The sequence below is a fragment of the Micropterus salmoides genome, unplaced genomic scaffold, assembly GCF_014851395.1.
Source record: "Micropterus salmoides isolate LMB-PRFRI ecotype aquatic unplaced genomic scaffold, ASM1485139v1 Ms_hic_scaffold_17, whole genome shotgun sequence".
In the NCBI taxonomy this organism is placed as follows: domain Eukaryota; kingdom Metazoa; phylum Chordata; class Actinopteri; order Centrarchiformes; family Centrarchidae; genus Micropterus; species Micropterus salmoides.
This window is the reverse complement of record NW_024040817.1, coordinates 11,125,808-11,149,105: the sequence shown is the minus strand read 5'-3', so window position 1 is coordinate 11,149,105 and position 23,298 is coordinate 11,125,808. Positions and strand designations below refer to the sequence as shown.

Sequence of the window (23,298 nt, the reverse complement as noted above, 5' to 3'; positions counted from 1 at the left end):
ACAGTCTACAGGCCTCTTGTGCAGAAAAGTTTTTACTCCAGCAGAGGAAGGTTGTGTAAAACTGGATGTGTGATAAGTTTTCATTGTCGTGAGCACCACAACCAAAATGTTATCCGTCTGTATCGAGGTGGAGAATAAAATGTCATAGACAGATATCTTAAAACGTGGGGAAATGAAACCAAATCTATCTGCATCTTCTCGGAAAGCCTGTAGAATTAAGTCTGCAGCATTAGCGTGTGTTTATCACCCCAGCTGATCTGATCGAGGGGACACCAAAGGGACAAGAGAGGAAACAGCTCTTGCGTCACTGAGTCTAGTTTTCTCCGTCCATACAAACTTAAACTGATAATGCAAATTGTATTTGTACAGGAAATCCTCTCAATCATGGAACAACACACCACTGAGCACTAAGACTCCTGACTGATTTCATTGATATTTACATGTCTTTAAACTTCTTTCAAAGCCCCAAAACACATTTGAGAAAAAATATTTTAATCACTGTATAATGAAGACTTGTCTACAGACACAGTTCGGCATGCCGTCTATTCATGTGAGGAAGCATTAGGGAGAAATTAACACACAGAAAACTCGCTTAAGTAAATCTTGAATAATTTATTTTCTTCCATTGTCTCGTTTTCTTTTCTCTTTTTATTACCTCTAACATGGAATAATTGTCACAATGTGCCTTTTTGAAGGCAACAGCATGAGACAAGGCACAAAACTGTTCTCAATTCATTACAATTATGCACTGTGACAGATAAAGTGCATTTATTCATGTTTTTGTTCCATCTTGTCTTTAAAAAATGTCTTTGAATAACAGCAAAAGCAAAGACAGTATCATACATACATGGCAAATGTAGCCAGAGTCTCTACGCCAACATAACAACCTCCAAAACTATTTAGCACTATGGCTGGTGAACATTGTCCTCCTGCAGCTCAGCATTAAAAAAAGCAGACTCTGTTTTGTGTTAATGTCTTAAAACCTTTGTGAGAAAAATTTAACAATCCTAGTAAACAGTTGCTTCATAAGGCAAAGTCCTGAAAGTGACATATTTACATCCCTGGACCTCGTTGAAGTTCAGATATCAATACATTGCTCTGTGGAGGGCCCAGGTCTCGTCCGGTTCCTGAGGTCAAACTGTTGGTGGCGCTGGTTGGCAGGACTGTTAGTTAGCGGGGATGAGTAGGAGGAAACCATCGCGGCTCTTCTTGAAGTCAGCATTGGTCTGGCCGTGTCTGGTTTCAACGGTGACACTTTTTGTTTTGCCCCGCATCTGCAGCTGCACAGCTGAACAGCAAACCTTCACGGGGAACTGGACTTTTCTTACACTGAAAGAAAAGAAAAAGAAAAACACATTATTTGTGTTACTATATTTTTTAAGTCAGCCCAGGGTGAGGCTCTTCATTTTATTTTATTTTATTTTATTTTGTTTATTCCCAAAACCTATGAACTTTGCTTTCCCCACTAAATGCGTTTCCGTTCCTCTTACCTTAATCCTCACCTTACATTATAATCCCAAAATTACACCACATAAACCATTCACATGACGAGACGAGAAGTTGTGATATTTCTAAAATATCCAATGTATGTCAGGGAGATCAATGCACCAATGGATAACAGTGCCTAATTTCAACATTTGATGAATTGGCTATACAAATGTGCTTCAAAGATTTTTAGATATTTACGTAAATTCTCCAATTTTATTAAATTTTTTAGGAAATTTTCCGGAAATGAGACAAAACAGTGTTTCCTATTCCATTCCTTAAATGGTTTCTCTCTCGATACACTGAAGAAATGCTATGACAAAGGCCTTTTAAATTTTAGTATTTCATGCAAAGCAATGCAAAGCATTTTACGTAACTTATTCAAGCAAAATAAGATATTAAAAAAACATCACGACATGTACTCTGCATGTGTAGTAATGCAACTCTAGATGAAAAAAAATAAAAAGGGCGGTGATGGTTCAGTGGATAACACACATGTCTTTGGTGTGATAGACCTGGGTTCAATTCCCCACTGTGACACACCAGTGTGTCCCTGAGCAAGACACTTAACCCCTAGTTGCTCCAGAGGCGTGGGACATCTGACATACATAGCACTTTAACCCTAAAACAGCTCCTCATGCACATGAAGACGTGCAATGTGAGAATTTGTCTCTTTCATCATCTTTGTGAATATATTTGTTCCTCACCAACATCACCAGAGCTATGAGCACAAAAACAAGTGCATCTGTTATTGATCACTTCAGCCTGCCATTGGATGATTTGGACCACAGTAACATCCGGAGTGGAGGTGCTTTGGTGTCACACACTCGATCCCTCTGCTGACAGCTGGGATGAGGAAGTGTGTCTCTGCTTTCTCGACTGGCCGGTTGCTGCAAAGTCAGCTGAAGATGATCCACTGTGAAGTCACTGCTTCCTCTCGGCCCCTCTGGGATCCTAGAGCCTCGGCCCCTGGCCGCAGGGACCCCACTGCTCCTCCAAACACAAGCTGGCCCTGCACATGGCTGAGTCTCTGGAGTGTGCATACAAAGAGCCTCATACTGTATCCACCTGCGTCACCGCTTGAGGCCCAGGGGACCACGAGTTCATGGTTAATGTTCCTGCTTGTGAGGATATTTCTCGTGTGACTGTATTCACATTGGCTTGTTGTTTTTCTGTTGGTGGTTGCACTTTGTCTGAACCCAATGTAAAGGCCTAGCAGATGCAGAACAATATTTGCTAGACAGCTATTTGTGGACACCTTTGAATGCTGATAATGTGACTGATAAGCAGGGCTGGCTCATGCATGTAGGCCAACTTGGCAAGTGTGTGCCTACCTTGGCAACCTAATGTAACTGCTAGCGTCAGAGTGGTCCTCTTCAAAAACATGGCTGAAAATCACAGCAGATGAAGTCCCACTTCAAGGTGAACTTAATTTATGCAGATTACATATTATGTAATAGTGCTGGCAATCTGGTGCAACAGATTCACACGCACCATGTGAGAGCATCAGGCATACAAAAAAATCTGAGATAGAGACACAACTTAAAACTGGCACCACACTCTAAACTCCAACTATGTATTGAAAATACATGATACTGCTCAGTAATAAACTGCATTATTATGCAACTCATGTGTGTGTTGTTGTATGTGAAAGCGAGGTACTGTATCACTGAGAGTAAAATTATATAAGAATATAAACTTTATTACAGCACCATTGTGGCATTGGTAAAACCAGCTTACTGACTGAGGTTTTATTAGTTTATTTGGTACAGTATTTGTGTATCAATCCATTTTTAAAGTGGCATCTGTGTGCATCTTGAAGCCTAGTAGTACTCACACAATATCCTCCTCTGTGTGTCAATAAAACAGCTTTTTCACCTTTGACGGAGCGTAGTTAACCCTTACCCCCTGCACACGTCACAGAACTCATTCGGTAACCACATATGTATGTATGTCAGTGCAGGTATTTTCCCTTATTAACCCCTAACACTGATTGTCGCAAAGTGGCATCACACCTCTTCCTTTCAGACTGCAGCTGAGTTAGAGTTTGTGTTCCTCAAATGCCTGTTTGTGCATATTCGATATGTACCTGGGAACCTTTTGCAAGCATTGGTTTCTCGATTATTATTTCGTCCTGTCTCTACCTGTTCTCATTATTCATAACATGCGGTCGATTTGAAGTCTAATAAAACTAATAATGCTTATAATCTGTCACTCTTTTTGACACCAAAGAACATAAATGTACACTTCAGAAGCATTAAAGTGTCAGTCACCGGAGTTTGATTTGCCCATGTGTGTCCTGATGACACAGGATGATGATCATCAAAACTGTCCAATCACCGAGTTACCTGTTTGTCTGTATGATTTCTCTCTTGGTTATTTAAAAAAAGTCAGCGTGAAAATAATCAAAAGTTTGGACCAAATCAACCGAAATACAGCTGTGAAAGCAAACTGAGTTACAACCTGTTTAAAGACATATTTAGAATAGCAAAGGCTAATGGCAGGAGAATGTGTTAACCAAGCCACGCTCTGTCAAAGTAGAGAGAAAATAAGACACTGTGGTTTAACGTTAAAAGAGCACTGCTTGTTAATTTTGCGATCTCCCTTAAATGCATATGCAATAAAGGAGAGAGGCAGACACTGTACAAACGTGAGTCCAGCCTGCATTTGTAGCAGAATGCATCACATCTGGTCCTCTGGCTTTTTCCCACCAGGCATTTTTTTAGTAAAGTACAGTGAATAATAACCAAACCTGAACCATATTTCCACATTTATCAAGACCACCTAAACCCAAGCTGCAACCTGATACGCTGTCAGACCCCGGCTAGTTCAGGTCAAAACAAGGGAGGTGTAAGAGCTATAACACAAGGCTCAAGCAGCTTATTAATAGGGTTAAATCTCTTTGAGCTGCCACATTATTTGCTTTAGTGCCAAATGAATTTGAACTCACTGCACGTTTCTAAATCTGTGTCGCTGTTCATCAGTCACTCCAACAGGTGTGGCCTTGCTCCCCTTTTTCCAGTCCGGCTTGGCCCTTCGTCAGCCTCAAACCCCGCCTTTCTGAACCCCTAAACCAGCTGTCCTACCCCACTGGAAACCCACTGACCTCCACAGGCTTTTGATTTGTGAGTGATATCGATTCCATCATGCCTGCTACCATGATTGAAACCTGACACGAGCAGAGCGTGTTGAGGAAAGCCTCTGGCTGTGCCGGAGGACAGCGGATGGCAGGCTGTGAAGGCCTGTGGCGCAGCAATGTGTAGCTTTCTGCTGCTGCAAGAGGAGAGCTGAAGACTGTGGAGGCTGAGATTGTCAAAGGCAATCAACACGGCTTCTTTTAACCCTGACCGTGATCGTTCCTCGAACCAAGTAGTTTTGGGTGCCTTTACGTACAGTTACCCTAACTTAACCTTAGAGGTGGCTCTCATAAATCCTTTTTGTAATGGTTGGCCCTCACAAATGAACCCGACTTTAGGAGGTCAGGAACTACATATAAAGAGATGAGAAAGAAGTGTCATTGTCTTTCCTTCACAACATTTTCAAGGTTTGGGGGTGACTTGTTTGAGTGAACTGCAAACAATTATTACTGTCTTTCCATTTCACATTTTAAAGGGGTATGTAGTTTTCACCGGCCACTAGAGGTTCAGATTTTATATCGCAACCTGGAATGTGTGCTTGTAAGCGTGCTTGAACCATAGGCTCGAACTCATGAGCGAGCATTATCCGACACACAGAGACTGAAACACCGGAAGACAGCTTCACACAACATGCTGGAAACTTATGTAAACTCCCACTGCAACTTCACAGTAATATTTTTATCAGCTTGAGGTGGAACTAATCAGTGCTCGTTACATGTTAACATTACATTGGTGGTACTCAGGATAGTAATATGGATCGCGTTAGCTGGTGAAGTAATGTGGAAAGCCATCCAACTGTAGTAATTAGCACCAGATAACATCAACAACTGCTCGCCGTTAGCTCTAACTTGAGCCAACTAGAGCACAACATCACAATATATTTCACATGCTTTGCAGTAATGTTAGTTTACCTGTCCAACAGAACGACAGCCAACTCTGGTTCAGTTTTGCCAGTTTAAAAAATCTCTCCATGATTTAAGCCTTTCTGATGTTCACTGTTCTATCTCACACAGGCTCCGCCCTCTACTGGACTCTATGGGTACTACCTCCTCCAATCACACGCACGCACTTGCCCACTGAAATTTTTATTGTGCATGTAGCCGACCAATAGGATGCCATTCCCAATATGTGCGTGAAGTATAAATAGCAGTGGCCTGACAGACTTCAGTACATAAAACTTTCCTGTTGTTTTTTTATTCTTACGTGGAGTTTATGTTGGAGTCTGTGTTTTGCTGGGAGCCAGTCATTTTATGGTGTTAGTGGACTGCATGTCGTTAGCTGCAGTGTGGTCCTCGTAGAGGCTCGGGGGTGTACATGTTGCTACATCCTGACCCAATACCTTCACAGAGGAATCAGAATAGTGGCTGTTCAGTGCAACAGAACTAACAGGCGTGTGCTTCATTTCTAAGTGAGGTAACAGCCCGTTCACAAAAAGGCAGTAAAAAAGTTATTTATTAATAAGTGATCATTAAAACCAACTTCATATATTCCTTCCTATTTAAAGCATTATTACTTTTTTACTTATTATACTTTTAAATAGGTTTTCTGTGTATGAACATGCTGCCCTTGACTTGGACTGCTTTGCTTTAAAGAAAATCGTCAGCGTCTAAGGTTTATTTTGGTTTCGATTTACACATTTGGTTGCTGTGAACAGTGACAAAACATTTTCTCAGGTAACTAGCACTAGTTTTGCAAACAGAAAACTTTTCACATAGTGCTTTTTTCACTTGGCTCTGCACTAACATGTACAGTATGATTCGACTCTCACTCTCTTGCTGTATCAGCGTGACCAGTGTGCCTCAACACGACACTGTTCGTCAGCAGGATTACAGAAAAACTTTGAAAGTGTTTTGTGGGCCAAAACAGAAGAACCCATTAAATTTAAAGCGGATCTGAATCACAAAAATAAACAGTTTGACATTTTGAATAATGCTCATATTCTCTTTCAGGCAGAGTTAAATGAGAAGAGATCAATACCACTCTCATATCTGAGGGTAAATATGAAGCAACTAGAAGTTAGTTAGCTCAGCAGCACAAAGAAAGGAACAGGGGAAAACAGTTAGCCTGGCTTTGTCAAACCTCCTGTGAAATGGCCGCCTCAGTTTTATACTTTTTGCATGGTTAACAAAGAAAGACATATCGTGTAAATTAGTGAGCTTTAGATGTTCTGGTATGAAGATTTTGTGCCTGTTTGACAGAGCCAGGCTGGCGATTTCCCTCTGCTTCCAGCCTTTATGCTAAGCTAAGCTAACCAGCTGCTGACTGTAGCCTTATATTGAAAGGACAGATATGACAGTGGTATCGAACTTCTCATCTAATCAGAAAGCAAATTAGCATATTTCCTAAAACGTCAAACCTTTACATTAAAAAAAGGACTATAAAGAGGAAGCCGGCTCACTCTCACCTGTAGATTTCCATCCATCAGAGCCCCTCCCCTCCATCCCACAGTCCCCCCTCTCCCCCATCCCCCTTCTCCTTCTCCACACCCCCTCGTCAATACAAGCCTGCAATTTACCCTCGCAATCTTAATTAGCACTTCCCCAGCTGCCTGGCAACCATCGCTGCGGCTCCAGCAGGGGGGCAACGTGGGCCAAGGCCACTCGAGTCCTCGGGTGTGAGGTGGCTGGGCGGGCGGGGGAGCAGAACGTGTGGCAGCACTTTAGCGTCATAGTGTTGATCATCACCGATCTCATCCATTATAATTACCATCACCGTCATCAGAAACAGTGGGTCTATCTCAACCAGCTGCAACCTGCGTCTTGAGTCTCCTCAGGAGGCATTCTGGGAAATAAATGAGTCATACTGTAACAACAGAGCTAATGCAAGTAGAGTGTTTTTAGTGCCGCAAAAAGGGTGACTTACTTTAATAACACTGGCTTCAATAATGTTCCTGGTGGTGATTAATTCTCAAGACCACCAACACATTTCTGAGATATGAGCAAAACAGTGAGAGAGAACACAGAAGGAGAGCCGAGCGTCTCATCAAATCGATTATCAATGAGGAAAGACAGGCGAACGTTATCAGGGGGTTTTATGCAGCAGGAATATTTGTTCCACCCCAGGGCAACTCATTAGACAGGGGGCTGTTAGTGATGGCTGTTACTGAACTCATCATATCAGTCCAAACATCAGCTGAGTGACAACACCAGAAAAAACAGCCAAACATGTGCTTGTTGATGCTGTGTAGAAATCAACACTACAGTGAGACTGTTGCTGAGGAATTTGTTTCACTCTGAGGTCCATTTAGAGGCAGCACGTGTGCAACGTTTGAATCCACAAAGAGCCTTTTGATGAAGTTTTGAGGTCAGTCGGCAACTCTGAGTGCACCCAGGGGGCTTTGAGATGCTCGAACAGAAAGTCCCCGAGATTTATCAACCGAGAGAGAGGCGCAGTCAGGATGTCTTTATAAAATCTTCTCCTGTACAGCCTTAAATTCACTGTCTGATGTCTGATGTTTCCCACCGTTCCCATCATACTGTTAAATCCTTCCTCTACCTCACATCACCTCTCCATTCATGTCTGTCTGAGCCTTCCTGTGAAATTTGTTTCACCTGGGAAATGGTTTCCATTTCATGAGCATCAACATAATCAATCGATACCACGCCACTCAGATACATACAGTAGTAATACACTAGTAATACACTAAATATAAGTTAGTAGTATACATCAGTGGTGAAAGAAGTACTCTGACCTTTTACTTAAGTAAAAGTAGTAATACAGAGTGTCGAAATACTCTGTTGCAAATAAAAGTACAAACATAATATTATAAGTAAGCATCGAAAAGTTACTTTAAATACTCATTATGCACAGTGGCCCATTTCAAAATAATGAATTTTATATTAATAGATTTTAATTATTGAAGCATTAGTGCTTTAATGTTGCAGCTGGTAAAGACAGTCTTATTTTATATTTATTATTATTATATTTATATTATAATATTCATAATATATAATAATTTATTTGTTGAGTATATGTTATATTTTGTATTAATAATCTGAATCTGCTAAGACACTTTAAAGTTATCAAATGAATGAATGCAGTGGAGTAAAAAGTACAATATTTATTTAACTATCACTGGTCCTCCCGTAATTGTAGTCCATTTAACCTTTGAATCTTTATACATAGAGCTGCGCTTAACCTGATAGATCACTCTTTAACATCAACACAGTCAGTGAATCTTAAGCTCATCACGTGAGCTACTGTATCGTCGTTATGTGCACAGATAATTTAAGTAGTATCTGTATTGATGATGAAGTCATAGCTAAATGATCACCGGAAGATAATACTAATATAAAATACAAAATCCCCCTGTAATGAAGGTCACATGGTTTTCCTGCACAGCTCTTGTAATTAGCCACTGGCTAAAATGCCATCCGGAAGGTCGACTTGCATTACACGGAAAGAGGAGAAATATTTTACTGCCCACTTCCCCTGTAATATTAATCCTGTCTGAATGGGGCTTTTGTAAGTTACATATCCACAGGCAGCGGTGTAGCAGTGAGGATGCAGTACTTTGTGTTGGTGTCTGAAGATTGGATTTGACTGGACAGTTTGTGGAACATGTGCCCATAACAAGACTCGTGTGCCCGCTTTAAGAAAGTGTCGTTCAAGCAGGCACATAAAATGTTTTCTGAAACTAAAAATTCTTTATGGTGACATGTTTCATATACTGCATAATCAAATATATCCACATAATGTCCAAATAAACATTTGGTGCTCATTCTGTCTTCTACACCAACACAAAGTACTGCATCCTCACTGTCTGCCTACTTTCACTAGTTTAACTTCCTCCACCTCCCCAGCCTCCTCATATGTATTAGCATTTAGATTTATGTGAATTTAGAATATAAGTTCATGTTCATCAAATGTTAAATGATCTTTGTCAAGCTTGTTTTCCAAACTCAAATGTGCACTGTTGTCGAAGTAATGGTTAAAACCTCCACACAAGTGTCACCACTGAACTCCTACAAACAAAGACTTTAAATCCAGTTGCCTAGAAATCAGGACCAAAATACTCTCCATACTTAGTTTGATGGTCTGTGTGGCGCAGGAGGAACATGTCTACAAAGTCAGACCTTGAGTTAATTTAGTCATGAACGACCCTGAAAGTTTTAGCCTCGCAGAAGAGTTGCATTCACAGCAAGGGACAGTTGAAAACTCTACAAAGGGAAAAACAAAAAATCGTTTATCTATTAAATCTATTATCTATACCCGCTTATCTATGCAGGGGGTTGGAGCCAATCCCAGCTGACCTTGGGTGAGAAGCTTGGTACACCCTGGAAAAGTCGCCAGTCCATCACAGGGCACATAGAAACAAACAACCACTTGCACTCACATTCACACCAATTAACCAATCAACATGCATGTCTTTGGATGGTGGGATGAATCATAATATCACTCTATAATTTGTTGTATTGTGACAAAATAATTCTATTTACCTACCAACCTATCAGTATTGCAGTAATTATCACAGCGTCATTTTGATCTGTGTGACAATATTTACTTAATTATTCAGAATGGCATGGTAAAAGTGAAATGGTCTTATAGTTCATCATTCATTTCTTAAATATGCCAGACCTTGCTATGTGACCTAAATATTATCCATTTAGGAATGAAAACCGAGAATCCCATTATCTTAAAGGTTCAGTGTGTAAGTTTTAGTGGCATCTAGTGGTGAGGGTTGCGAATTACAACCAACAGCTCACTGTGCATTCACTTGCTCCTCGGACGAACTAAGTACTTTATAATAAATGTATTTATTCAAAAGGAAATTGTATAGCAATTGTATAACAACAAAAAGGCTTCTGAAATACACTATTTGTATACTGTTGTGTATACTTCTTTATGTCTTATGTAAACTTTATTCCTCTTTTTAAAATAAAGAAAAAATTCCAAATTATTATTAATAATCATAATTATTAAACACCACATTAATGCACCATCAGTTACCGCTCACCCTCCCTTTCCAACCGTACTACTGCTATTACTTTTTCTTGTATATATTCAACGTTGTGATGACACGAGCTTTGTAGAGCAGTTTGTCTCTCCGGGCTACTGTGGAAACATGGTGGCACAACATGGCGGCTTCCATTTAAGGGGACCTGCGGTGTATGTAGATAGAAATGTCTCATTCTAAGGTAATAAAAACATAACAGTTTATTAAGTAATTTCTTTATACACCACTGAAAACATAGTTATGTGTTATATTGCTTTTCTGTCAATAGATGCTCCTAAATAACATTGGACCTTTAATGTGAGGATTTGGTCGCAACATGAAAGACGCTGATACTGAATTGCAGCCAGCTCTACTTATAGATACTGAACTCTAATATGCCTGTATGTCATGGAAGTTTATGTGTTTGGATAAAAATGCATCAGTCATACACACTACAGATGATAACGAGCCTCTTTTATACAGACAGGCTGTAATCAAAAGCAAGATTTAAGCTGGACTTTGAGGCTAAATATGGCTAAATCACTGAACCACATGACCTGCCAGCTTTAAGGGAACTGGGAATGAAATAGGTCAGTGTTAATATACACTATTTAGGTCCACCTGGATTAAAAGCTGTTGCCATAGTTGCACTGATCCTGTGCCATGTATCAAACCAAAAACCAGAATCAGATCAGAAGCTGATGAGTGGAAAAACCATAAAAAGAGACATGAAACTAGGGACACAAATTAAAGAGAGAGGGGACAAGCTGACTGAGGAGAGTTCAGAGCACTAGCTGCCTCTCCTGTTGCTCTGACCGGCAGGACAGGCACACATCGAGGACAGCCACTGAGGGAGAAAAAGAGGGGGGAGGCAGAGAGACAGAGGAGGCTATTTCAGGCTTAGGATGACGCCTTTCACGACCTAAAAAGCTAATTTAGAATAGAAAGGGCCAATTTCGCCCACTCCACCAATAACAAACAAACTGTTGACGTTTCAACGAGGTCAAACAGGAAAGTCAACAAGTCCATCGACATCAATTACAGCTCTCTGTGTGTCTTTGGTCACTAAAGCCGCATCACAAGACCACTCACATATCCTCTGTGGTTAATGAAATCACATTTTTTCACTCGCCTCGTTTTCTCGCTACACTGGGAAGGGAGGGGTTGACCCAGAAGATTGCTATTAATGCAACACCGTCCCAGGTCTTTCCATATTCATATCTTTTACTGCTGATTTAGAAAAGCGGAGAAAATGCTGGAGACGGAGAGAAGCTGGGAGGAAGAGAGTGAATACGTTAAAACAAATAAAAAGGCAGAAGAGAGGAGGACAAATCAAATGAAAACAGCAGGAGAGAGGAAAGGGAGAATTTATTAAACAGAATATAAGAAGATAAATATACTGCATTAAAAATCCTACTTAAGGAAAAGTACAGAAGTGTTATCAGCTAAATTTAAATAAATAAAAAGGGTCCCTAACTAATTATTATTGAATTATGACTGATGCAACAATCAGTCTATACATCCATCCATCCATCCATCCATCGTCAACCGCTTATCCTGCATACAGGGTCGTGGGGGCTGGAGCCAATCCCAGCCGGCATCGGGCGAAAGGCGGGGTACACCCTGGACAGGTCGCCAATTCATCACAGGAGCATGGAGCTAGTTTCAAATCATTTATAATAATAATTAGTCATTTAGCTGACACTTTACTCCAAAGCAACGTAACTTATATATATAATATATGTCAGAGGTCGCACGCCTCCGGAGCAACCTGGGGTTAAGTATCTTGCTCAGGGACACATCGGTGGATGTGGCAGTGGGAATCAAACCCAGGTCTCCCACAGCAGAGCCATGTGTCTTATCCACTGCACCACTGCCTACCTATATGCAGTTACGTACAGTCCGGTGTTCGTGAGGTGATTGGTGTAGGAAAGAGGGAAATATGTTGTGATACCCATATAGAGAGAGATTTTTCTTAAGTTTTTATTCTGTTCTTTGTTTTTTGTGTGTGTAATATTGGATTATTTTATCAGTTATTTAAATGAAACCATGTGTGAAGTTTAAGTGAAACTGCAAATAAAGGTGAAGATAAAGGTTGTTTGTTGACTTTGCAAAAAGCACCTGGCATTAGCTTCTTTAATGCAGCAGAGGCTCCACAGATCCACATCAACAATTCTACAATGTAGTTAAGGATTAGGCAATGTGGGTTACGTGCAAGTGAATAATATGTAAGATTGTATTTGTTGAAACATGATTTGTTGAAAAAGTGACATAATATATAAATACTCACATATGCCATTTTTTAACATATTTTTTATTTAAAGTACAAAACAATTCACGTATGGAAACAGGATAAAAAATTATAATTGTATTGTAAATGTAAACTTCTATTGTATGTATTTATCATTTCAGTGACTATTTGAAGGTAAATGCTGCAATATTTGACATCACAGCTGGTATAGAAAAGTCTATTCAGCGGTGATCAATAAGATAATAAAATCCCCAAATTGCCTTTTAAGTAAAGAATCCTCCTCAATCTTTTAAGGCCGGGGCAGATCATACCCTAAATCCTGCCTGTAGCCCACTCATACTCTCCCAGCTGTCCCAGCAGATGGTCCACGAGTCCAAACCCCCACAAAAACACACACACTACCTCTCTTTAAGTAAAGATACCGACACACACACACACACACACACACATACCTCATTCATGCTGACAGCTCAGACCCCGGTGACAGGAAGAGAAAGCGGGAGAAAGACAGGGATGAGAGGATGGGGGTACGTACAGGAAAGAGCGACGGGTGGAACGCCAAGGGAACAACAGGAGGATGTGACATGACAGAAAACCAGACAGCTTGTCTTCGCCATCCTCACCGACAACACAGAACGGGCTTTGAAGTCAGATTTTACCTTGTGCCTCTAACGCTGCCTTCACTGACCCAGTTTTGTACAACTCACTGTGCCACCACCGCACATTCTCTCAACTGTAAACACTCAAAGATCCACTCTCTCGTGTTTGAACTGGAGACATGAGAAGAAACAGCAGCTCCATTGACTGTTTCCTCCCCAGACCTTCCTTCAAACCTCATAAACTAAAATGAAGTGCGCGTGACTCTCATGGTCAGGGATCTCATTTCCTGACAGAAGGAAGCACAAGAGGAGTGTGTTTGTGTGTTTTCATCCTCACTCCCCTCGCAAATGCTCACACACTTACACAGCTCACCCCTGACTTTGTCTCATGAGTCTCCTTTTGATGAGTAGCCTAGCTGAGGTCACGACCCCCTCCATTCACTGCAGATGGCGGCACAAAGACAGGCGGAGAGCTGAAACTCACTCACGATGGTCGACTCCTCTGCACCCCAACCAGAGCCACGCAGCTGTTGCGGGGACCCCGTTGACGCAGATACCCCCCTCAAAAAAAAACTAAACCCAGACCAAAAGTCTAAGACTCGTAAACCCACAAAAGCCTCAGTGGGGATCTGGGATCAGCTAACTGAACATACACACAGAGAGACTCATAAAAGTTGGAACACACACCCCGGTGCGGCTGCCGTCTGCCCGGCCTCTGAGATGCGCACCAGGGAGCAAAAACAAAATAAGTGACTGAACATAAGAAGTAACACCACGCTGATATGAGTGAGCTGACAGCTCAGCTGATGTTTTATCTCCACATGATACCAGGAATCATATAAAAACATTAAACTGGCTGTTGACTGTGAATAAGGCTCATCGCTTATGTAACCGGATTTTTAAAATAAGCAGATAAACTTTACTTAGTGTATCCTCAGTGGTATAAATGCGGTGGACAAAATATTAGAAACACTCGTCTTTGATGCAAAAATACAAATTATAACCTGCTAAATTACCAAAGTTGTTTCAAAACACCTTTCAAAAACTGTTTCAGCAAAAACATAATTACCCTTAATGAGGGTAAACATTTATTGCAGGACTGTTGTATTAGACTGCATTCATTTTAGATAGGTGAACCTATTAAACTGGAAACGGAGTGTATGTCGTCACTATGGCTGCAATTGTTTATTTTCATTATCTGTCATTTATTTTCACAATCAATTAATTTTCCTGCCTTTAAAATGTCAGGAAATTGTAAAGGAGAAGTCAAACTCAAATTACTTGATTGTTTTCCGACCAACAGTCCAAAACGGGAAAAAAAGTAACCATGAATGACATGAATGAAAAGCTGCAAATTGTCACATTCGAGCAGCTGGAACCACAGACTGTTTGGCATTTTCCTAAAAAAATTACTGAAATGATTGATTGATTATCAAAACAGTTATACAACGACATGCTGTACAATATAATACACACACACACACATGCATGGTGTATGCAATTGTAATAAATGTATTGTGATTTTAATATGGACTCTTGGGAGACAGTTCTTGAGCTAAAATAAACAAATGGGGATGCATTCGTTTGTTATCATGGGAGCTAAGTATGTCATTTTGTAACAAACTCAGTGGCTGAAAGCTTCAGAAACAAAGTAAGTGGAGCTGAAAGATGCCAAAGATTTGGTGCATTTTGGCAAAAACATACTGAATTTCCACTAGAGACAAACTCCACTGTGTGTTTGTTTGTATTTTTTTTCCTTTTGTACGTCACTAAGTGTGGTCCTGGCAGGATTTAGAGGATTAATACTTTAGGAGACCAATCACTGCAGACCGGGTGCTGTCTCAGTGGGCCGCACTTAAAACAACACAACCACATTTATACACACACACGCACACACACACCCAAAACAGTCTGCTCTGTGTGAAAACCTGCGGGTTGTGCCATTCAAATGAAGTCTGGCAGAGATGAATGTGGGAGGATGTGAATCAGATTTATAAACAGCGTTGACAAATCAGGTTCCGAGTGATAAATGTGATAAATGTCAGCGTGACTGATTCATTTCACAGTAGTTATTCAGCACGGGGTGCAGACACCGACAACTATGACACTGATAAATACCAAGAATATGATTTACGTAATTGTTATGCTGCATTAATAGACTTCATTTTAGCCGTGGTTGTTGACCAGTAACAATGAGTGGCGATGCTGCGTTGTTTATTCATGTGACACCGGGACCCGAAATGCTGCATGTTTTCTTTCCAAACAATCCCTTCACAATAACTGATTCATTTCTCCTCTCGGTTGAAAGCTTTCTAATGAGTGAAATAAGCTGTTGAAGTGTTCTAATGAAAACCTGTCTCATCTTGTAACAAACAAACAAATAAATGATCAGCATGAGTAAAAAGTTCCAAACTAATTTATGTTTTATTTTTCTGTATGAAAACTCTTTGCATGTTCCGTAGTGCTTCTGAATCTTGTTGAGCTGACCTTGATGAACTATCCCAGAAACTACCTCAATCCCAGAACATATGATTTTGGAGAAATATGTATGTTTAACAAACAAAGGATGGGAACTAATGTAAAAAGCTCTGTGTTGTTTCTGATAAAGGGGTGAAATTCTGCTTAAATGCTAAAAAATGTGTGGTACACTTTGTAAGTTCAAGAAAAGTTTAATCAATATAAAAATGTCTGATTGGAATGTCATGTTGATATTAGTATAATAGCAGAGATCATGTCTGATTCAAGTTTCGTCTTCCTGCAACAACTCTCCTCTCATCAAATATCAGAGTGAGAACTGTCCTTGAACAAGACCTTTACTTCGTGTTAAAAACAAAAGATGTTCCTAGCAGGATCCTTTTCCATGATGTTGTAACAGTCTGAGTCTGTTGGTGGAAAAATAAACTTTTTGTGGCAATTTCGACGAGCACAATTGCCCCGAAGGAATACGTTAGTGGAAGTTATCTGCAGCACGGATTCCAAAACCCTTTGTCCCTACTAGTCAGTTTGACAGCAAAATATGTGAAAATAGGGCCCAGGTTTAAAAATAACAAAATTATCCTTTAAAATTTGTCTGACGTTACTACTTCTAAAAAGGCACAAGAAGCTGTACCTTCAGCCAGCAAAAAATCTTTATGCTATGTTGCATTGTTTTCTTTTGCACTAATTAATCGACATTGAGGACTCTGGATTTTATTTCAAGACCAGTCAAGACCATAACTTTGGGAATATCAATAAATTGCTTTTGCATTGTCTGATTTATTTGTTAACATCCTAACTTTGACTGGATGTTTAACGTATTGCTTCAAATGCAACCAACAACTCTAATTAAAAATGTGTTGTTCCCGTTAATGACTGTTGAGAAGTACCTTTGATCTCATTCCACATTTTATTGTGTGTCATGTAATGTGGGGACTGGTCTTGGTCTTGACTCTGTCTCGCCCTCCTTCGGCCCCTAAAAGCCTAAAAGTCTGGTCTCGATAAACTCTGTCTGGTCTCGATAAACTCTGGTATTGGGGCGGCTGTGGCTCAGGCCGTTAATCGGAAGGTCGGCGGTTCAATCCCGGCTCCCCCAGGCTGCCATGCCAGGCTGCTTGGGTAAGATACTGAACCCCGAATTGTTCCGCCAGTGTATGAATGTGTGTGAATTTTAGTTTCTGTTTGAGCACTTAGGCGTGTGTGAATGGTGAATGCAGATGTAGTGTAAAAGCGCTTTGAGTGGTCGTAAAGACTAGAAAGGCGCTATACAAGTACGGAGCATTTACATCTTGGTCTTCACTTGGTCTCGGTTAGGGCGGTTTTGACTACAACACTAAGGACTACTATAAAAACATTTGTTACAGTTTAAATGTGCTTCAGTTTAAATTAGACTTTTTCTCTTTTCTTCCACATCCAGTTGTGCTTGTGGTTAAGCTTGAGTGAGAAATGGGAACTGGACTGCATTTATATGGCACTCTTCTACCTTAACAGAAAGTGCTTTTAAAATGTCACCCCCCATTCACACTCTTACACAAGGTCACTTACGACATGTGGACAGAAGAAGCTGGGGATTAAAATATAGACCCTGCAAACTAATGGACGACCAGCTCTGTCAATGATTCTGACAGTTGATTTCTCTGAATGCATTTGGTATCAACATTCATGGTCTGGTCCAGATTGAGCTTTTAGAAAATCTGAACTTAAAATGTAGCATTAGTATTCAGCTTTAGCCTTGGCTGTATCCCTAAGTCATATCATCATGGATGGGGAGCACTGACTGTGTCTGAGAGATGTCTTTATAAACTGCCCAGAGGTCCTGAATCAAAGTGAGATGAGTCTGGTGTCCCTGAAACTACTAAGCATCTTGTGCTGATCATTTCAAAGACTGCAGTGAAGGAAGCCACAGGATACAATTAGCGAAGTGAGGAAACAGTGTCTGGTTGTGGAACTGACCGTGTAAAGTAGTCCACCAACGCTCCCACCAGCTCGCCCACTCGATCCTGGTTGGGGCACAGCTCCCCTCGCTGCAGACACAGCAGCACGTCGTCCTGGGAGGACGTGTGCAGCGCCACCATCTGGTCAACCCCGCTGGTCACACTCAGTCCTGTAAACTGTGGAGAGAAACAAAACCACAAAGTCAGACACAAACACAACTCCAACTCAGACTAAGGATACGGTCACACTAAAGGAAGTATGCGCAGGTAATCATCCAGTCCTGTTTTCGTGCAGGTAATACAAATCAACAGTAAGAAGATTCTGGTTTCTTATGTCTCATTAATTTGCATAAAAAACCTTCCGGTGTTACTTCTATAAACTATTTTTTTCCACATAAGAAAGACACCATGCTGAGTTAATGAAAATAAACTGATTAGCTTTCTATATAAAGTGGTAATACATGAGGTTCTTGTTTTTTTATTTGTTGATCTTTTTGGTGCTTATTTCGGAGTTGTCTCAGCGCTGAAGATCAGTACATTATAGGTGACAGTCAAAAAGGTTTATTTTGTTTTTTGTTCAGAGGTGGCCGTTCTGACAGCTCATGTCAACTACCCAGTTTTTCTTTTTTTAAAAAACTTTTCTTGCTGCTTCCAGTAACTTATTATTGCCACTTGCAACATAACAAAGTACATTTACTGTACTGTATTTAAGCTGTAAAATTATGCTGATTCTAATAAAACTACCCAACTACCCAGCAGTATATAATGTTGTTAAACTTAGCTCCAGCTCGACCAGGTATAACTGTATATTATTTAAGAACATTTTAAGTACTGTAAGTACATTTTACTAATAATACTTTTAATGGAGTATTGTTCAAATGTTGCATTGCTACCTTTTGTTTATTTATATATTAAAATCTGACTACTTCTTCTACCATTGCAGTGGACAAGACCTGAATGTGAGATTCAGAACCACATATTGGAGCGCCGGAAATAAATGTGTATAAAAATGTCAGGGATCAGTTCAATTTATGAGACACGTGAATTCAATACTGTACAGCGTAGTATATCCTGGATCAAGTCATGAATTGAACTCAGCGGATTATTTCTGCTCAGAGTATGTAGGGTGAGAGAATTTCTGCCCGTGGTGCATGTGTGATGGAAATGCAATGAGGGGAAAGTCATGAGGTGTGACCTAGTTGGAATAATGCACAGATTTACTGCGACCAGGATTAGAAGAAGTATTCAGATATTTAAATTGAACAAAAGTAGCTGTACAACAGTATAAAAATACTCTGTTACTAGCAAAAGTCTTCATTCAAAATCTTACTTAGGTAAAGCTACAGTGTTAGCATCAATATATCATTAAAGTGCCAAAAGCACTCATTATGCAGAAACATACTTAGGGATGAATAAATGTGTACATCACTTTATTGCTAATCAAATAAATGCAGTGGAGTAAAAATATCTGCCCCCAAAATGTGGTGGAGTCGAAGTATTTAATAGCATAAAATGGAAATACTCAAGTTAAGTGCAAGTAGTAGAAACTGTACTTCCATACAGTACTTGAGTGAATGTAAAACAGTATGTATGAGAAATATAGTGACTTAGAAGGAAAGTGAGGTGTGTCACAGATTTTAGTTGGGAGACAGAGTGGACTAAGCCTCTTACGGCCCCCAGCACACACAGGTTAATCCAGCTGGGGATGTTACAATAGCGTCATGGCCAGATTCTGGTACAACCTGTCCCTTCAGTGATGGGAACACTGCAGAGGTTATTCAGCAGTGTTCAGTCATTTATTGTATTTCCAGAAAAATGTGAAGAACTGACATATTTATTGATTTAATAAAGTTCTGTAATAAAAAATTTTTTGTCTAAACTTTAAAATCTCAGGAAATAGCAAAAAAAGCCAGTTACAATTTCTCTCCGTGCATGGTGACGTCTTCAGTTTGGTAACTTTGTCAAACCAACAGCAGATAGACTTAAAGACATTCAGTTTAAATTAAATAATTGCATAAAAGGACAAAAGAAAATCCTTACATTTGAGAAACTGAAATTGATGAATGTTTAGGATGTATTTCTTGATAAATGACTTACTTATTACTAAACCCCTCAGTGTTGCTCAACATAAAACCACAGGACTCTCCTGGATAATGTAACGATCAAAATGTTACAGACACCAGTTTATGTATTTTAACTTTGTCTCAGAGAGTTCCTGTTTTGTTCATCTCGTTGGGGGATGGGTCCACTGAGTGACCAGTCTCTAATATCTGTGAGATAGACGCAAATTCAAAACACTTTTACCCATAATTTACCCAGAATGACAAAGTCAATTAGTTTAAGCAGCAGACTGTCTTTTTCAACAGTGTAATTTTTAGCCTCTGCTCACCATTTGTGACTAATGTAACAGAATTTCTAAGCTCTGTGATTGGATGTGTCTTAAAAGAATGAAACCTTGGAATCGTAGGTACAATTTTAAATGAGGAAAATTTATATTTTTATGTAAACAGACTTGGACCTTTTGACTTTTAATCGAAGATTCTACTGTAGTAAGCTGAGGAAGTGCTCTGAGTCACGTAATGTAAGGATGTTGCTTCTTCGCAACTCTATGTGATTAATAAATAAATTATTTTACTAAACAAAATTTTACTGAACTAAATACTTTGTTGTTGCTGAGTTCAGTTGTTTTGCATAATTCTGTTCTGAAGGTTGTTAAAAATAAGTTGCGGCTGACACAAACAACTAAAATCAGTTATGTAGTTTTGTCACATATTACCATTAGTTTGTGATGTTGGTCTGTGACCTATTTGACATTTTAGCCTTCAGTGCTGACGGTCAAACTGTGTACCGAAGAGTCTTGTGACACAACGTGAGAACAGAGCTGTACTGCTTCTTCAGCACTCTATTCTCTGTTTCTGACCTGGATAAGACTCATTCCCCTCAGTCTGAGCAGCAGAGCTTAATGGCAGCAGCTATCTTTAGCCTCTCCACTGCTGCATAATGATGGTTTTTAACCCTCTGGCATGTTTTGAGCTCTCCCTCTCTCTAAAACCACTGCTGGACATCCAGCTGTGCTGACTCATTATGTGAAATGTAGGTGTTGTTGGTCTTTACACAAACCTTCAGTGAAATTACCTTGCACACACAGTAGAGAGACCATCTGCACCAGTTTAACATCCGATTACTGTCAGTCAGTGACAGATTCTGACACCAAAATGTCAGAATATAGGTATTTGAATATGACAAATGACATGGAAATGTCAAAACGTAGCAAAGGCACATATATACTCAACACGTTCTCATCTCAATGCATCATAACTGACGCTTTCAGCCAGCGTGACAAAGGGTAAGGATTTTACGCTAAAGGTACCCTTCAGCGTTCGTATGAAACGCCCCCGTTTCCTACACGGTGTACAGTACCAGGAGGACTCCCCACTGACTCCCCATTTGTCAAATAAAACCATTTGACAGATCAAAAAACTGACTGAATCCTGCTTGCATGAGAAATATGTCAAATGTCAAAAATATGTAAATTAGCTGTTCACTAAACTCCTTCCCTAATGAGACGCGGCAGACCTGTCAACATGCTGAAACGGTGTGGATGGATCTGTGGTGAGGGCAATGCTCTGTACCATACTCCAAACTCATATAATAATACAAGATTATTATTATTATTATATGAGTTTGGAGTATGGTGTCTTTTCAGTGTGTTAGTCTACTCTAATGTCAGCTGCACCCATTAGCATGCCCAGCTAACTAACATGCTACCTAGAGTGGTAACATTAAAAGCAAAGGGGGGCATTTCATTAGTCTAGTACGTTATTTTGTGATGTTACAGATTATTTACCCCCTCATGGGTAAGATGTTAGCTACTGCATTAGAGTTTGGGCTAATGTTAGCAGCTCTGTGCTCCTCATTATTTGGTTTAGAACACTTTATACACCCGCGACCCCAACCCATGATAGTGTTTATGTTTGGCTATGTTTACCAAACACCTTGGTTATCCTCATCCTCAAAACCTTTTATCTTGTAAAAGTGAAACATAATGTATTAAAATGCGGTTAATAAAGCATGACTAACCACTGTGTTGCTTGTCCAAGAATGTGTATCTGTAGTAAGCATCCAAACAAACTATATTTAAATTACACTTTCATTTATATAATATAAAATAATATACTATATATAAACATAACCAGCTCTACCCTGCAACACACAAACAATGCTGTTTCTTTAATTTTATATCTCTTTACAGCAAATCAGCCAGAAACATTTCAATGCTAGCTATAGTCAGAGTTTTTCACCAACTCACAGCATTCATGTCAGGTAAAAAGCATCAGATTAAATAAACTGTCATCTACTGTCCCCACACCGGCATCAACACCTAACACACACACACATAAAACGCACATTGACTGACTGACCAAAACACCCTCTCTCTCAGTCTTTGCTCTGAAGAACAGGTCATAAGCCCTTTGAGGCAAAAGGAGGAGACGGCGTTCTCTCACTATTATTGCTCTTATACTTTCCTCACTTATTGATGGATGGCGGTGACCGAGGTCAAACATGATGGAAGATGTGCTGTGCTGTGTGTGTATGTCTGTGTGTGTAGTGAACAGAGGATGTGTACAGTTGAGAGGAGGAAGTAAAGGACAGCTGGGATAAAGTACAAGGGGTCTGACCCACATTGCTGGTAAGTATTAGAAAGTCGAGCTGCTACTTGGTGCTTGACAGCGTGTTTGTGCCCTATTTTATGTCTTAGTTTAACATTAATTATATGACAGTTTATTTTAGGGTTAAGACTTGGTTTTAAAGAGGCACTCCACCAATTACACATATCAAGATTAGCACATCAGTACTATGCTATACTATAACAATATATACTATTGTTATTATTGGTCATAATCAGAAGTGATTTATTGATACCGAGGGGGCATTTGTTTCATTACAGTTGCTCGCATAACAAGGCATTAAAGAAATACAATGGATATAAAAGAAATAGAAAAAGAAAATACAAAAATAAAATAGAAGTGTATAGACTTATGTACATTGTTATCTACAGTATGTGAAAAATGTGATGAATGAATAGTAGTAATAATAAGTACTGATAATGTTGAGAGCTGTAGTGAATTTAAATCCTTAAAATTTGCAATATTGACACAGAATAAACCAGAATGTTGCACATTAATCAAGTTTTGCCAAAAAACTTAGAAGGAGCCTTGTCAAATCAGAGAAAAATTGTTCACGTTCTTAATAAAAAGCTTACGTTACAAATTGGAGGGAATTAGCACTTTTTCAACCAAATAGTTCCAGGATCTGTGGAAACAGAGGAACTAAACTCAGTAACTAAATGTTCCTTTTGCGTATTCCTGTTTGTTTCCACTGCATCTGTGAAGATTTGGAATATCAGACCTGATGTGTTAAAAGCTTGTGAATCGCAATTGTTACACATGAATTTAGTATTTACTGTATTTACTTTTGCAAA

At 39.7% G+C, this 23,298-nt stretch overlaps 1 protein-coding gene across 1 annotated transcript in view; it reads right to left on the bottom strand.

Moving 5' to 3' along the window:
- Positions 1-592: 592 nt before the first annotated feature.
- myo1g (myosin IG) overlaps positions 593-23,298 on the bottom strand; it is a gene marked incomplete at its 5' end in the record, with an annotated part of 45,073 nt that continues 22,367 nt past the window's right edge. The window contains 2 exon segments of the mRNA XM_038725187.1: positions 593-1,329; positions 17,836-17,993. Of these exon segments, the coding sequence (XP_038581115.1) occupies positions 1,167-1,329; positions 17,836-17,993 (321 nt within the window).